Source organism: Salvia hispanica, chromosome 6 (assembly GCF_023119035.1).
Source record: "Salvia hispanica cultivar TCC Black 2014 chromosome 6, UniMelb_Shisp_WGS_1.0, whole genome shotgun sequence".
Classification (NCBI taxonomy): Eukaryota; Viridiplantae; Streptophyta; class Magnoliopsida; order Lamiales; family Lamiaceae; genus Salvia; species Salvia hispanica.
Window position 1 is genome coordinate 11232647 of NC_062970.1, and position 16528 is coordinate 11249174.

At 33.1% G+C, this 16528-nt stretch overlaps 1 protein-coding gene across 2 annotated transcripts; it reads left to right on the forward strand.

The window, feature by feature from the left end:
* Positions 1 to 8672: 8672 nt before the first annotated feature.
* LOC125191666 (L-lactate dehydrogenase A-like) lies at positions 8673 to 12217 on the forward strand. 2 transcript variants are annotated; one of them, XM_048089059.1, is made up of 3 exons: positions 8673 to 9051; positions 9573 to 9902; positions 11674 to 12217. In XM_048089059.1, the coding sequence occupies exons 1-3, from the start codon at positions 8773 to 8775 to the stop codon at positions 12118 to 12120; spliced, it is 1056 nt and encodes a 351-aa protein (XP_047945016.1). In that variant the 5' UTR covers positions 8673 to 8772; the 3' UTR covers positions 12121 to 12217. The 2 variants fall into 2 exon arrangements, with proteins under 2 accessions (XP_047945016.1, XP_047945015.1); XM_048089058.1 differs by lacking the exon at positions 8673 to 9051 and having other exon boundaries at positions 9195 to 9902.
* Positions 12218 to 16528: the final 4311 nt, after the last annotated feature.

Genomic DNA, 16528 nt, shown 5'->3' on the forward strand with positions numbered 1-16528 from the left:
CAATAAAATTCTTCCTCCGTCCCAGTTCAATTTTACTTTATTGATTACTTATTCTATTTTGGGGGTTTTAGATCTGTGTTCGATATCTTACACTGGATTGGCCTACTTGATAATCTGTTTATATGCTCATGTCAAGAAAATGCAATATTAAATTAAAAGAAAAACATGATGACATTCTTTTTTTTTTCCTAACATCAATTTCATAAATTAAAAATGAACTGACACTCATTAATATTATTAATTGTCAATCAATCAACGATTCACCTATTAATTTCATTAATTTTGTGCATCTAATGTTATAGCAATTTTTAAATATCATATTTATGTTAAACGGCTAAGCTAACTCCTTAATAATTCTTTCGAGACCATGATATTATCCAACTACAATAACTTTATAAATTAAATAATTTAATACAATTTATTTATTAATTGTATTTATATATTACATATACTAAAAATTGAATACAAATTTCACTAACTTTAAAGTAAAATACATTAAATATACTATTAAAATAGCTAACATTATTATATAGTTTTATTGTTCTTTTAAGATCCTGGATAATCACAAAAAAATGAAGATAAAAGATATAAAAATTTAATCTTATTTTACAATAATGTAGATATTAGCTAGAATCAAATGTGTAGAAAAATTATACTTATTTCATAAATATTGCCCTTGTCGCTAGTAATTATTTAGCCCTAACGCCTTAACTTTACTTAATTGCATTTACTCCCTTGCATAAAATTATTATTCAAAACATCCCAAAAGTTTCTATAAAATACAAATCCAGTTAAACATTGTGGAGTATTAAATTAATATCAGAATAATTAAGAAAATATTAAATTTAATCAAAACTTAAAAGCATCTCAACACATTTTATATAAAATTCTTACATCATGCAAATAAATACGTATAATTATATATACCAAAATGAAGAAACCAATGTATAATCTCATCTGTACATGCAATTTATTATAATTATAATTTCAATAGGTATAGTTCCAAAACCTTTTGCACGTCCCTTCATTTAAAGCCGATTCACTTCTCCTGATAAATTAAAAGATATTAAATTTTTTTTATATGCCTACTTTATGAAATGAATATTCAGTTTATAATTTCATAATATATGTATTCAAAAGTACTCATAATAACATTTTTGTTATTTCGATGCACGGCTCAATATATTTTCTTCCAAATTGTATATAATATCAAATTATTATGCATCATAAATATGAAATGAAAATTCATACATTATTAATAATCCATAAATATTATTTTAAATCTTTTAAATATAAAAACAAAACCGGCAGACATACATAAACTATAATTTAAGATTGCACTGATGAGATACTTCCTAGTCGAGCTTCATTTCATTGCAATATATTGACCCTATACGCTAAAAACCCAAACCCTAAAATTTAAATCATAAACCCTTAACTTTAAAATACACTCATCATGACCAACAAATTATCAATAAAATTCTCCCTTCATATTCTCGCCATATTTATGTTAGAAGACTCTTAAATAAATTGACAATCATCAATTTTAATGTTTAAGATTAGATATGCCAAAATCATCCATGTTATTTTCCTTTAAAACTATTTTATTTTTTTCAATTTTTATTAAAGAATTCATAATGTATTTATAAAGTAAGCTTCATCTAGATTATATTTTTGTAATGTCCATTTATTAAAGAAATACACTTTTAATTTAGTCGATGATGCAATTATGGACAAAAGTTATAAAACTGCATTGTTTTGACTTGCGTTTTTTTTTGTTTTTCTTTTTTTCATATTATAGTGTATATTTATTAAAAAAACAATAGAAAGTATTTTTAAAATTGGAGTATGAAATAATAATATTTTGAAGAAAACATTTAGTCATCACAAGTCAATACTAAAAAAGTGATTTAGTTTTAATTATTTCATGAACAAATAAAAATACAAAAACAATAGTGTTGTTAAAAACTCAACCAAGACTTTTAATAAGTGTTCCAAAATTATTACTCTTCATAATTAAAATTTATCGTTACCCGTTATTTTATTTTTATTTGAGTGAAATATTATTCCAAAGATTGCTTATTTAATATACGTCATTGTATAACATTTTAATAGTTTTAGTAAGTTAAAACAAACAAAAAAGTTTATCCGCCTACAAACTACTACCTTTTTTTATCTTTCATATTCTTACCATGCAAAATTTACCACCACCGTCACCTCTACGATACCATGGTTGCCCGCTTGGCTTCCTCCAACACGCGTTGCCTTCGATCTATATATCTCTTTTCACGACGGAGATATTGGACATGACACTTTTTTTGCAAAGATTAATTACAAATGTATAACAAAATAAATTAAATAAAAATAAAGATATATATAAAAACGAATGTGTACTCGATGATAAGATGTTAGAATATGGAATACTTATACATGAGGCTAAATACATGATTTGAGTTGTGATATCCATCTACACCCCATTCTTAGAATATGGAATACTTATACATGAGGCTAAATACATGATTTGAGTTGTGATATCCATCTACACCCCATTCCTTTTATAGGCACAAGGTGAGTATATGAAGAATCATAGATTTATATCACTATTAAACAGCCATTAAATTAATGGTGGTTACAAGAAAATGGAAAGCCAAGAGATAAAAGTATTGAAAGTAGAAATTAATATTATAAATGTTAAAAATATACTACTTATTAAAATGACATTTTGGTTAATTTTCTCCAAACCTTCCACTTCCCCACTTAATTTTATAATACGTGCATTCAATTATGGGTGGTATTTGTAATTTGTAAATTAAATTAACATTGATGATTTAAAAGAAACGATTACGATATATGAAAGTTGCTTGTAAAAATTAATCAAACGGTGCATGGCTGTATTAAGTCAATATTTGGAATACTATGGACATCAATATTGGAATATAATAGCTTTGAAACAAATAACTGTGGACATCAATTTCATCACGTTTCAAATTAAAAACGGTAAGGCTGATTTTGTTTTTAACTGCTTTGCACCAATTATATTTAAAATTATACCAAAGTATTACATAAATTAAAATAAATTATAATGGCATTCTTGTAAATATTTCCAAAACTCCCCTTTTATATATGTATAGATAGATAATGTTATAATATGTAAGTGATGGTCAAGTGGTGGTAGTATTATTTTATTAAGACCATTTGACTATCACTTACATATTATAACATTATTTTATTAAGTTGTGAGAGTGTATATTAAGAATGGAGTAGGAGATCCGCTCTGCTAACCATTTAACTAAATTTAAACTTTTTAAAAAAACTATTGGATTTGAGTTCAGTATAAACCTAAAAATAAATGTTTTTCCCAAAAATAAAAAATGGATTGATTTTGAAGTACTATTGGAACTAATTACCTATCTCATTTTAGGTTTTAGTGTACACTTACAAATGGTCTAACGATTTACTTTTATGGAGGAATGATACGTGATTACACTCCCTCGTTTGACGCACGTTATTCATTTTGATTTATATATTTTAGTTTGATTTTAATTTCACAAAATAAAAAAAATTAAAACTTATTTGTTATTTTATTATTTATTTAAAATTATAAAAAAAATGAACAAATTGAGACTTTTATGAATGTTGTGAAATTAAAATTTTAAATAATAGTATTTTTTAATCTTTTAGAATCAAACTAAGTATATAAATCGAAATGAACAACACTACACATGCGTCAAATCAGAGTGGTGCTCACATAAAGAGTTTACGAAAGGTATGTTGAATATCATTCATCTACTTATAATCCATGTTTAGTTGATTATTTATGAAAAAGTAATATGATTATTTATATTATTCTCTCTCTAACTTACTTTTTCTCCAATTTATCTATTTATACTATTATTTTTTTCAAAACGAGTGCGGAAAATAAAACGTCTCCTATTAACATGGAACGACAAAAGTACTTATCTACCAGCATAATGGGGTAGTGCAAAACTAAATATATCTTGACGTTGTGTTTATGCTCCCAATGTCGATAGAAAGCCATTGATTAGTGAGCGATGACAGATAAAATCAGAAAAGTTTAGCTGGAGTCGGATCTAGGCGTTAACTAGTTAAGCGAAAAGTTTGGCTAGAGCTGGATCAGGCGTTAAGAGCATGCACAACGGTGCTCTTGGCAAGAGCACCGTCCGTGCCGTCGGCAAGAGTGCGCCTGTGCTCGCCGCTGTGCTCTTGCCGACGGCACGGCCGTGTTCTTAGCGAAGAGCACGCCGACGTGGTGTCTCCTGATTGGGAGATGATGCCAATCACCCCATGCGCGATTGGATTCGTTTTTGATCCGTTAAATTTTTTTATATATAAAATTCATAAAAAATCGAAATAATCCAAAAAATATATTTTTTTTTTTGGATTCCCAAAAATAGAGCTATTTTTTGACCCTTTTTCATATTTTTTTTTTATCCCATTCATCATTCTTTTTTTACATCAAATTATCTCTCATTCATACTTCTCTCATATTTTTTCATACAACTCACCTTCATCTTCCTCTTTTTAATTTTATGAATTTATTTATATAATTTTTTTAATAATTTGTAATAGTATTTCGGATATTTTTAATGCATTTTAATATTATGAAAATATTTTTAGTAATTGAAATATTTAAATTGAATAATAGAATGGAGGACCCTTGAACATGCTCTTGCGGAAGAGCATGGATATGAGTGTTGTGCTCTTACGAAACAGCAGAGAATTAAAAATGAGTAAAGGTTGGTTCTGGATCTACATCCGTGCTCTTGGCAAGAGCATGAATATGGATACTCTAACTAGTTAAAAGCGTTAAAAAGTGAAATAGGAAAATTGACTACTCATCGATATATGCTCGTTTGAACTTCTAATTATTTTAGAGATATTGACATCTAATATCATGAAATTTTCAAAAAGTTGGGTTTTTCTCACGAATTTTAAAATTGACAATAATATCACGAACTTTATCCCGGATTTATTTTTTCCCACGAATGAAAAAATTCATGTTACTTTAATAGATTGAAGAACAATTTTGGAGGGTGTGCTTCAAGAAAAACTATCTTTAAAGATTGAAAAACTTGAAGCTCTCAAAATTGTTGTCGAGAAATTACGAAAAAAAATCCGTATCATAATATTATTTGTCAGAATTTTTTCATTTGTGGAAAAAAAACAAACTCAAGGTAAAGCTCGTGATAATATTTGCCAATTTTAAAATTCGTGGAAAAAACGTATTTTTTAAAAAGTTTTATGATATTAGTTATTTTATGAAGTAATTATCCGTCTGTTTGCTTATTTGATAAATAGACCCCTCTATATGCGAACCAATTTTTTTCGGCTAGAATTATTGATTCCACTTAAATTTTTGTTTCATTTCCATTCTTGTATCCCAACAAAGCCAAATAAATGATCTTTCTAATTTTTTTACGAAGTAATTATGCGTATGTTTGATTATTTAATGAATAGATTCTTGGTCGTGATTAATTGCTAACTTTATTAAATTGCTATTTTTGTTAATTTATTAATACTTAATATATTAAAAATGTCAATATATAATTTTGTTGACATTTCAGTATACTTTGTTGACATTATGTATGGACATTTTAATGTCATCGTGTTGACATTTTAAAAATACTTTGCATTGATGAACTAACAGAGTTAGCAATTAAAAAAATTTAGTACACCCTCCGTCTCAAGGTAGATGTCGCACTTTTGTTTTTAGTTTGTCCTATAAAAGATGTCACATTTCTTCTTTTGGAAAAATTCCCTCTCACATCAATTATAAAATTATATTTTCTCTCATCACTTAACATACAAAATAACATCTCTTAAAATCTTATACCATTTTCCAAGTGTGACATCTTCAAGAGCAACTTGTTGGTTAGAGACTTCGTCATATATACACCTTCCAACTTCCCTCAAATGTCCGATGTGGGATAGGTTTGTACTAACAAACCTCCCCCTCAAACCGAGACCACATCGAAACACATAATGAGCTCCGACTCAGACGGATCGTCGGCCCCACTCAAACATGGGTCTCGCAAATCGGACCAGACCCGACGCCAACCTGGCTCTGATACCACTTGTCAGAATTGTCGGCGTCGGCAAACATTAGTTTGATATTGTCCGTTTTGGATCAAGCCCGCACAGATTTGTTTTTGGGTCACTTTTAAAAGGCCTCAAACTAATTGAGGTTGGACAGGAACGAAGGGAGTATTATAATTCACCTCTTATCCCTTTATATGCTTTTCGGATAGAATGATTGATTCGACTTAAATTGTTGTTTCATTTCCATTCTTGTATCCCAGCAAATCCAAATAAATGCATATAACTATATAAGTAAATACTTTCTCCATCCACAGTTTAATCGACTATCTGTCCATTTATCTAAAAACAGTAAAAATAACATAATTACATATCGTGTACGTATGGAAATAATAAAATGTGATACCCTGCATCATTTGCTAATTAACAAATAGATTAAGGCATTTTCGGAAAACAAAAGTTATATAGTGCCTCTGTTCTTAAAACAAAGTCATAGAAAATTTTGAAACGACATGAGTTTTAATGCGCGACTGATAAAGTAAAAGAGTTGGAAAAAAAATGAGTAAAATAAGAGAAAGAAAGAAAAAAAATAGTGAAAATTTTGAAACGGCATGGATTTTAATGCGCGGCTGGTAAAGTAAAAGAGTTGGAGAGAAAAATGAGTAAAATAAGAGAAAGGAAGAAAAAAAATTAGTGGAGGTAGTGTTATAGATTGCAAGGTCCACTTCTCAAAATAGAAAGTTTAGAAAATTTCTAGTATTTTTAAGAGACGACCCAAAATAGAAATACTCCTTTGGTTCTGCTGTAGTAGAAGCGTTTCTTTTCGGCACGAGATTTAAGAAAAATTGTGCTAAGAGCATCCGCAAGCAAGGTGAAGAGGCGCCTCGGTCACCTCGCCCCAAAGCTGCTGGGCGTGCACGACGCGTCTTAGCTAAGAGCACGTCCGTGCCGCCGAGCAAGACACGTGGCGTCAGCTTTATTTGCCAACTAAGATAGCCGTTGGCTTATTTAATTTTTTTTTAAAAATGCGAAATTAATTAAAAAAATGTTTTTAAATAAAAAAAATATTTTCCCTTTCCCAAAAAAATATATCCATTTTCTCCCCACTTTTAATTTATTTTTCAAATTTTTTTTTCCCCAAAATTCACATTTTCATCTATAAATACCCCCACTTCAACACAAAAAAATCATATTCTCATCTATTCTATCGTCATCTACATTCTCTCATCTTTTTTTTCCTCATACTCTCTCATTTAAATTCCCACCACACTACACAAATGTCCTAGCTCCGGCGATCACTCCTCCGGTAATCGGGGTCAGAACCACGATTGGTTCGACTCTGAGGCCGGATTTAGTCCGGAAACGCAATTACGGCCCTCCTCAAACCCAAGGTTCGTAATTTCCGGGTGGCTACCGTCTTACCCAAAAAGGACCAAACGCCTGCCCGGTGGGCACCCAACCCGGACGGGGAGGAGCAGTGTTCTACCCTACTCCTACTTCTATTCCTTCCTACTCTACTCCTCATGTTCGTGGCACCCGCACCCCGTACACTCGCGGGTGAGATGATGGCGATGTTCAAAGCCTACTGTAGCGGTCTCGAAGATCCGGACGTTGGCACAAACGAAACCAGGGATACGTATTGGTGGCGTATCACTCGCCTTTACAATGAAACCTGGCCGGGGGGAACCATCCCTCGCAATGAGAGTATGGTGCGAAATTGCGTCTGGTCTGGCACCGCTTAGCAATCGGTAAGTTCCAGGGGTACTTCAGCCAGACAGGGAAGAGCGGGCGACGGAGAGCGGCACGAGCGAGCTCGACATCATCGGTGTCGCCTTGGCGACCTACAGAAAGCTTGGAGATGATACCGTTCAAGTACCTCGATTGTTGCCAGGAGGGGCGCCGACATCCGAAGTATGGGGGCGGCATAGTAAAGCGTCCTCATTTTTAATTTGTAGGATTTTATTTATGTATTTTTTTATTTTCTAGTATTTTAATTATGTAATTTTTATTTTTTAGGATTTTAATTATATAATTTTTATTTTTTGATGTATTTTTATATTATAGAAATGTCTTTAGTAATTGGAGTATTTAAATTGAATAATAGAATGGTGGAACCCTTGAACTTGAGCTTGTCTCTTAGCTAAGAGACACGGAGTAAAAGTGGGTGTTGTGCTCTTAGCTTAAGTGACATGAAGCTAAAAGCACGGATGAGGATGCTCTAAATGAGTTAAGTAAAAGAAGAATAAATTAAGAAATGAAAAACATAAAGAGATGAGGAGAGAATAAAATAAAAGAGAATGGAGTAATTGACAAGAAATTTGTTGATTTTTAGTTAGTAAAAATTAAATCACTCACTTCATTCTATGTCACATAATAAAAAAGACAAAGTGACTCAACTCCTATCAAAGAAAAAAAAGAGTAATTTTTATTAATAAGGGATGGAGGTAGATAAGAATAGGACCCACTTAATTGGCCAATTGACCAATAGTAGAAAAGGATGCTTAGCCCATGGTAATAGAGGAAAACCACGACCACCAATAACAAAGTCTTGGAATAAAAGTTGACCATTGAAAACCAAGAGCACCATTTTCTTCCGCCCCACGCCACGCCACCACCTGAATAGGAGACAGGCTTACTATTTATAACCCCCAAATCTAAGCCCCCTCCTCATAAAAAAAACACAAATCCACAAATCCAAATCCGAATCCAAAAAAAATGCACAAGGCGTCCTCCTCCTCCTTCCTCGGCCCCGACGGCCTCGACCTCTCCAACTCCTTCTTCACCCCAATCTCCGGCACCGCCCCCGCCACCTCCCCCCGCCGCAACACCAAGATCACCGTGGTCGGCGTGGGCAACGTCGGCATGGCCATCGCCCAGACCATCATCACCCAGGACCTCGCCGACGAGCTCACCCTCGTCGACGCCAACTCCGACAAGCTCAGCGGCGAGGTCCTCGACCTCCAGCACGCCGCCGCCTTCCTCCCCCGCGTCAAGATCAACGCCTCATAGTAGAAAAGGATGCTTAGCCCATGGTAATAGAGGAAAACCACGACCACCAATAACAAAGTCTTGGAATAAAAGTTGACCATTGAAAACCAAGAGCACCATTTTCTTCCGCCCCACGCCACGCCACCACCTGAATAGGAGACAGGCTTACTATTTATAACCCCCAAATCTAAGCCCCCTCCTCATAAAAAAAACACAAATCCACAAATCCAAATCCGAATCCAAAAAAAATGCACAAGGCGTCCTCCTCCTCCTTCCTCGGCCCCGACGGCCTCGACCTCTCCAACTCCTTCTTCACCCCAATCTCCGGCACCGCCCCCGCCACCTCCCCCCGCCGCAACACCAAGATCACCGTGGTCGGCGTGGGCAACGTCGGCATGGCCATCGCCCAGACCATCATCACCCAGGACCTCGCCGACGAGCTCACCCTCGTCGACGCCAACTCCGACAAGCTCAGCGGCGAGGTCCTCGACCTCCAGCACGCCGCCGCCTTCCTCCCCCGCGTCAAGATCAACGCCTCCCTCGACTACACCGCCACCGCCGACTCCGACCTCTGCATCGTCACCGCCGGCGCCAGGCAGAACCCCGGCGAGACCAGGCTCAATCTGCTCCAGCGCAATGTCGCGCTCTTCAGGCACATCGTGCCGCCGCTCGCCAAATTCTCGCCGGATTCGATTATTCTGGTGGTTTCTAACCCCGTCGATGTGCTCACCTATGTGGCGTGGAAGCTTTCTGGGTTTCCGGCGAATCGGGTTCTCGGGTCGGGTACCAATCTGGATTCGTCGCGGTTTCGGTTTCTGATCGCCGATCACCTTGATGTCAATGCGCAGGATGTGCAGGTTAGAAGTATATTTCTTTTAGTATTTTATTATATATTTTATTTGTCACTTTTTTCGCCATCTACTTTATGCAAGTCATTGTTAATGCATTTTAAAGTAATGTGATTTTTAAAAACGGTAATTTGCCTAAATTTCTAAACTTTCTTCAAAATTTGGTTTACAAACGACTTAAAAATTCGCCACTAAATTATTAGACTATTAATTTGTTTTGATTTTGAACTCAAATATTGATTTGTTACTCCCTCTGTTTTCTAAATATATGAATTCTGTTTTCTAATATATGAATTTTGGAAATGAAGCTAGTTTTAAAATTGGTAAAGTAAGAGATATTAATGAATAAGAAGAGATGAAGAGAAAAAATAGTGGAATTAGTATATTAGATTGTGGGGTCTATTTTTTAAAATAAAATTTTTTCTACTTTTAATAAACAGACTCATAGGGAAAGAATTTATATTTTAGGAAACCGATGTATTATTATTTTGCAATTAATCATGATTTTGATGCTAATATATGTTCATGACTTACTTACGTGACATTTTGAACGTTAACCAAAACGAGTTTCTATTTTAAGGATCGAACAACATCATATACTTAATTAAACTAATTAAATCAAACTTATTTTTATTAGATTATGATTTATATTAAACTATATTAGATAAACTAATTAAATCAAACTCTTTTTATTAGATTATGATTTATATTAAATTATATTAGATGCAAAATTAAAATAAATTAATAATTTGTTAATTTGTAGACTAATTTTTAAAATTGATATGCAAAATCTGAATTTTAGTGAAAGTTAAGAAACTTAAAGTAAATATCTCTTTTAAAAATGTAACCAACAAAGGGAAGCGAAATAGTAGTAACTTTTTCTTTGGTTTATCAAAGAATGTTTTTATTTTAATTAGACGACGATTGTGGTAGTTCCAAAGTGATTGAGTAGTTCATTTGTCGGGTATTGCATATACCACCGGCCACAAATTGGAAATTGATCTAACCTTTATTTTATTTTCACTTTTTCATGAGAACCACGTTAGGTGTCCACTAATGTGGTTCATCCCACTTCCTAATATATTTTGATCCTCACCTACTCTGTCCCTCTCTCTCTCTCTCTCGAGAACGATTTACTGGTTATTTCTTGTCGATATATAAGAGTTAATCTTGTCTATGCTATAGAAATTGAGGGTTTAATGCACATGACACTGTTTAAGTGTTAGAGCACATTATTATATTCTTCATTCGTTCTTAAAAGCATGAACTATTTTCTTTTTTGTCCGTTCCTGAAAAGTACGAACTTTTTTGTTTTAGAAATCCAACTATACTGCTAAAAATGTGGATATCACTCTCCACTGACACGATTTCCACTATCATTTCTTGACATTTCTCTTACTCGCCAATTATGCATTAAAACACATGTCAAACCAAATGTTTACATTTTTAAGGGACAGGGGAGTATAAAAATCTTGTGATCTGATTGTTAATTCTTGATATTTACATCGTTTGTTAGGAAATGTGCGTTCGATCTAGAAATGTCAGTCTGTTCGATCTAGTTACGTGAGAAACATATGTCTTATAGAGTAGTTCATTCATAAATGATCCATGTTCTGCTTTAAGTAGTCAATATTCAGTAATTGGAAGTTATGATTTATTGCCGAGTTATGATTTATTCAGTATCAACTCCCCTTGATTTGTAAGATGTCATGTAATCAAAGTAAATCAGTCAAAACTAGATGTTATTTTCCAATAACTAACAAAACCAATATGTGCCTAGGCCTACATCGTTGGGGAGCATGGTGATAGTTCAGTTGCACTGTGGTCAAGCATCAGCGTGGGAGGCGTACCGGTTCTAAGCTTTCTAGATAGACAACAAATTCCCTACGAGAAGAAAACGCTTGAAAACATACACAAAGAGGTTGTGCAAGGTGCCTACGAGGTCATACGTTTGAAGGGCTACACTTCTTGGGCAATAGGCTACTCAGTTGCAAGCTTGGCTCGTACGTTATTGAGGAACCAGAGAAGGATTCATCCCGTCACTATTCTTGCAAAGGGTTTCTACGGTATCAATGGAGGTGATGTGTTCCTCAGCCTTCCAGCTCAGCTTGGCCGGAGGGGTGTCTTGGGCGTCACCAACGTGCATCTTACTGATGAGGAGGTAGAGAAACTCAGGAACTCGGCTAAGACCATTCTTGATGTCCAGAGCCAGTTGGGGTTAAAATGAATGAATCATGTTTTGATGTTTTAATTTCATTGTTGTAATGTTTCTATCTATGTACTTGACCTTAGAGAGTATTATGAATGCTGTTTTATTTTGCATAGATGGATATATGGTAATGGTGTGCATGACCAAGCTCATTTCTTTGAAGATTTGTTGCCATGTATTGGTGTGATTTACTCTTTGCTAGGAGAATTCATCCCAAAAGATTAGTCTATTAAAAAAGAGAGTCCATTTTAGTTTATAAACTCCACACTAATAGTTCTTATTGTCGATGCAAGACATTGGGTGTGAACACTAATTAACACTATTTTAGACAACTTGTAAGCTCCCAATATCTTACATGATCTCGACAACGAAGCGCACTTCAGTTAGTAAGACGCTTCTCCTTTAACCAATAGGTTGGAGGTTCGAGTTATCATGTGGAGTAAATGGGGAACCATTGTTGATCCTCTTATTGTGAGGGAAAAAAAAAAATCTTACATGATCTCTAAACAATTAATAAGATATAATATGTCAATAGCTTATAAGTTTTTAAAGTGCCAGAATAATTTGAGTATAGTTGTTACCCACTTACAGAGAAACTTCTTAAACAATTGTGTTTGGAGTTTTTAAGCTGAGTCAGAAAGCTCTAATAACTTCTCAAAAAACTTATATTCTATTTTAAGGATTTTATAAACTTAGCCAACCACACCGAATAAATTTATAACCCTAAATTACTTATTAATTGTTTTAAGGAGATGTAAACTTAGCATAAGAACATATTACAGTAAAATTATACTACTAGCTTTTTAGTCATTTAATTATAATATATTTCAGAGGAGTTTATAAGCTCAGTAAAATACTTTATTCTGTAAGAAATCGATGGAAATCCAGTCATAGATATCAATTTCAAGCTTTCCTATAATAAAGTCCAAGTGTTTGAAATAGTGTTATAAAAAGTGAAACTTTTTCAGTAGAGAATAACATGTTTGAATAATTATGCAGAGTGAGGACACGTTTTTAGAAATTGATGCATAAATCATACTGCTAATTACACGCAAAATCAGAGGGGGACCTGTATATTCTTTTCTTGTATTCTTTCTGTCCGAATAAAATGTCATACTTTTATTTTTAGTTTGTTCCAAATAAGACGATACATTTTTATTTTTAGTAAATTTTTCTACCCAATTAATATGTCCACCTATTTTTTCTCTCACCAATTATATTCAACTCTTTTTCTCTTTTCATTTAGTACTACACCCACTCTTTCTTTCTTCAATTAATCAAATTAACCAACAATTCCTAAAATCTCATGCTAACTAAGAAATGTATTATCTTAACTAGGATTGAGGGAGTACTACAAATTGTCATCTTAGTCGGGACTGAGGAATTACTACAAATTAAATAAGAGGGGGACTGTATATTCTTTTTCTTGTGTACAAGTTAGAAATTTTGGGTATAGAAATGAACTTAGTCAACCATTATATTACCCAAAAAATATAATAAAAATAGTATATCGAAAATGGACAACAAAGAACAAAAAATAAATTATAAAACTGAAGCTAGAAAACCATTTTAGTAGCTGATTCATCTTCATGTAAACGAGATAGTCACCTATAATATTCTTTATATCCGCGTGTCATCTCCAAAGAAGAATAACTTTTTCTTGTTAGTAGCAGCACCGTTGACCGAATGAGCTCCAAAGAACTACAAGAGGCGAGGGCAGAGCTTCAACAATAATGATTCAATGAGCTTTCGTATGCTGTATGAATGTAGAGAATGGTGTGTTGAAATTAGACTTATCAATTGGCCGACCTGGCCTGGGCCCGGTGATGGCCAGTCTAGGCTTGACCCAACGATGAAATGAAGCAAGACTAGGGTAATTAGTTGAACCATGGGTTCTAATAGGACCATTCTGTAAACCCGAGTCCAATCGAACCAATTAGGTAAGCTATAAGAAGCAAGACTACAACTTTGACAATGAGAATGCAAAGAGCTTTCATATGCTATGAGAATGTTGAAAATGGTGTGTTGGAATAAGACTTGTCAACTGGACCTACCCAGCCTAGGGCTGGGGAAAAATACCGAAAAAATGATATATCGCTCGTATCGTATTGAAAAATATCGAAAAATTATCGAATTTTTGATATATCGTAATTTTCGATACGATACGATATCGTATCGTAAGTTTTCGATACGATAACGATATGAATTTCCTTATATCGCGATATATCGTTTTATATCGAAAATACGATATATATCGAAAATTTTCAATATATCGATATTTTCGATATATATCGATATTTTATTTTCGACATATATCGATATATATCGAAATTTTCGATATATATCGATATATAACGATATATCCATACGATAACGATATGAAATTTTTTTATATCGAAAGTTCGATATATCGAAATTCGATATATCGAAACTTTCGATACGATAACGATATGAAATTCTTTCATATCGATATTTTCGATACGATACACGATACGACGTTTTCGATACGATATATCGTATCGACCCACCCCTAGCCCAGCCTAGGCTTGGTGTGGGGCCGGTCTAGGCCCAATCCATTGGTGATATGAAGCGAGAGTCATTGGTTGAATTAAGCTACAATTGAATTAAACAATATCTTTTGGTCCAAATTTAATGATTCCGTAAAAAATTAATGGTTAACCTCATTTTGAGATAATTGATGAGTTATATATAGACAAAAACATCCTTGTATAGGACAAAAGCTAACACGCTTATCATGTGTAGGACCAAATTGGTTTTATATGCAAATGCAGGGGACCGGTTTTGGACTTTAAAATGCTATTGCCGTCATTTTTTACGAAACTATTAAATATGAACGAAAATATATTGTGTATGACCAAAAGCCAGTTAATGTATAAGACCAAAATATTATTGAGCCAATGTACGAGACCACTTTTAAAATTTAATTAGTCTAGTCTAATGCCTACACAAGTCCCAACCAAATCCACATAAATGCAACATTTAATTTTGACTGCATTCAATTTTTTTCTTATAATTTTTAATCCAAGATGTAAAAATGATTGTTGTGAAATTTATTTTTAAAATGTTACTCATCTTGGTATTCAAAACCTAGTATCCGATGAGCAATTATAAGATTTTAAAATTTTATTATTTAATTCATATACTTTGAAATTTAAAAATACAATATCTACTAACAAAAATAACAATATAGTTCTTTCTAGCACTTCTATTAAATAAAGAACTAAGGAAAAATCATGGTTGTACAAAGTTAACAAATGAACTTAAATACTATATAAGTTTAGATTTGTTGGAAATGAGACATAAATGTTATTATATGTCTCTTCTCTAGTTAAGTCATTTCCGGTTGATAAGTTTTGCTAACCCAAAGATTAAAACTTGAGTTCGGAAAGCATATTAGAAGATCTATAGTTGAGAACAAAAATCTTTATGCAGAGAAGTAAGCGTTTCGATTCTTTAAATCTTGACACTATGATTTTCCGTCCATATTATTTCATTAATTATGATTTATATTCGTTTTACATTAATGAAATGTGTTCATGCAACTTGTTTCACTTGCACAAGAAATAGTCTAATAATCACATATATATCTAATTTGCTGATTTTATTTATTTTGCAAAATCTTCCACTATAAATCCCAATACTACATAGTCTAATAATCACCTAAATATGATTTATATTCGTTTTACATTAATGAAATGTGTTCCTAGCATGCAACTTGTTTCAATTGCACAAGAAATAGTCTAATAATCACCAAAATATATCTATTTGCTTATTTTATTTATTTTGCAAAATCTTCCACTATAAATCCCAATACTATGACCCAAAATTTGAGAGGTTGAAGGTTCCCAATAGTCGCTTGAGGTTGAAGGTTGCTAGCGAAAAATGAAAGACAAACAAAGGGACTGGGCAAGCATTAAAGTGAGATCTAGCCTATGTTTATTCTTCCTATGAATGTCATGTTACACTTGGAGCTGTTGGGTTCCACTAGATCTCGTGTATCCTCTCATTGATAGTGATTTACTCCCTCGGTCCAGGAATGGGAGGCTCTGTGTGTTTGACACAAACGTTAAGAAATATAATGGAAAGTGGAATAGTGGATCTTACTTTTATATACTAATTTTATAATAAAATATGAATAAGATTAGTGGAATACGTAATTCATTACCAAAAATAGCATAAAGCAAATAAAATATTTATTGGTAGATGAACGAAAATGACAAAATGAAACGATTATTGATGGACAGAGAGTAGTTTACATAATGCAAAATTGGTATCAATGGTACGAAAAGGCATTTGTAATTATCATGGTAATTTCGAGAGTTGAAGGACACATTTCTTTTTGTAACAATGACTAAGCCGCGCACATGGTTATGTAAAATGGTACTCCGCATAACAAATTCTAAAA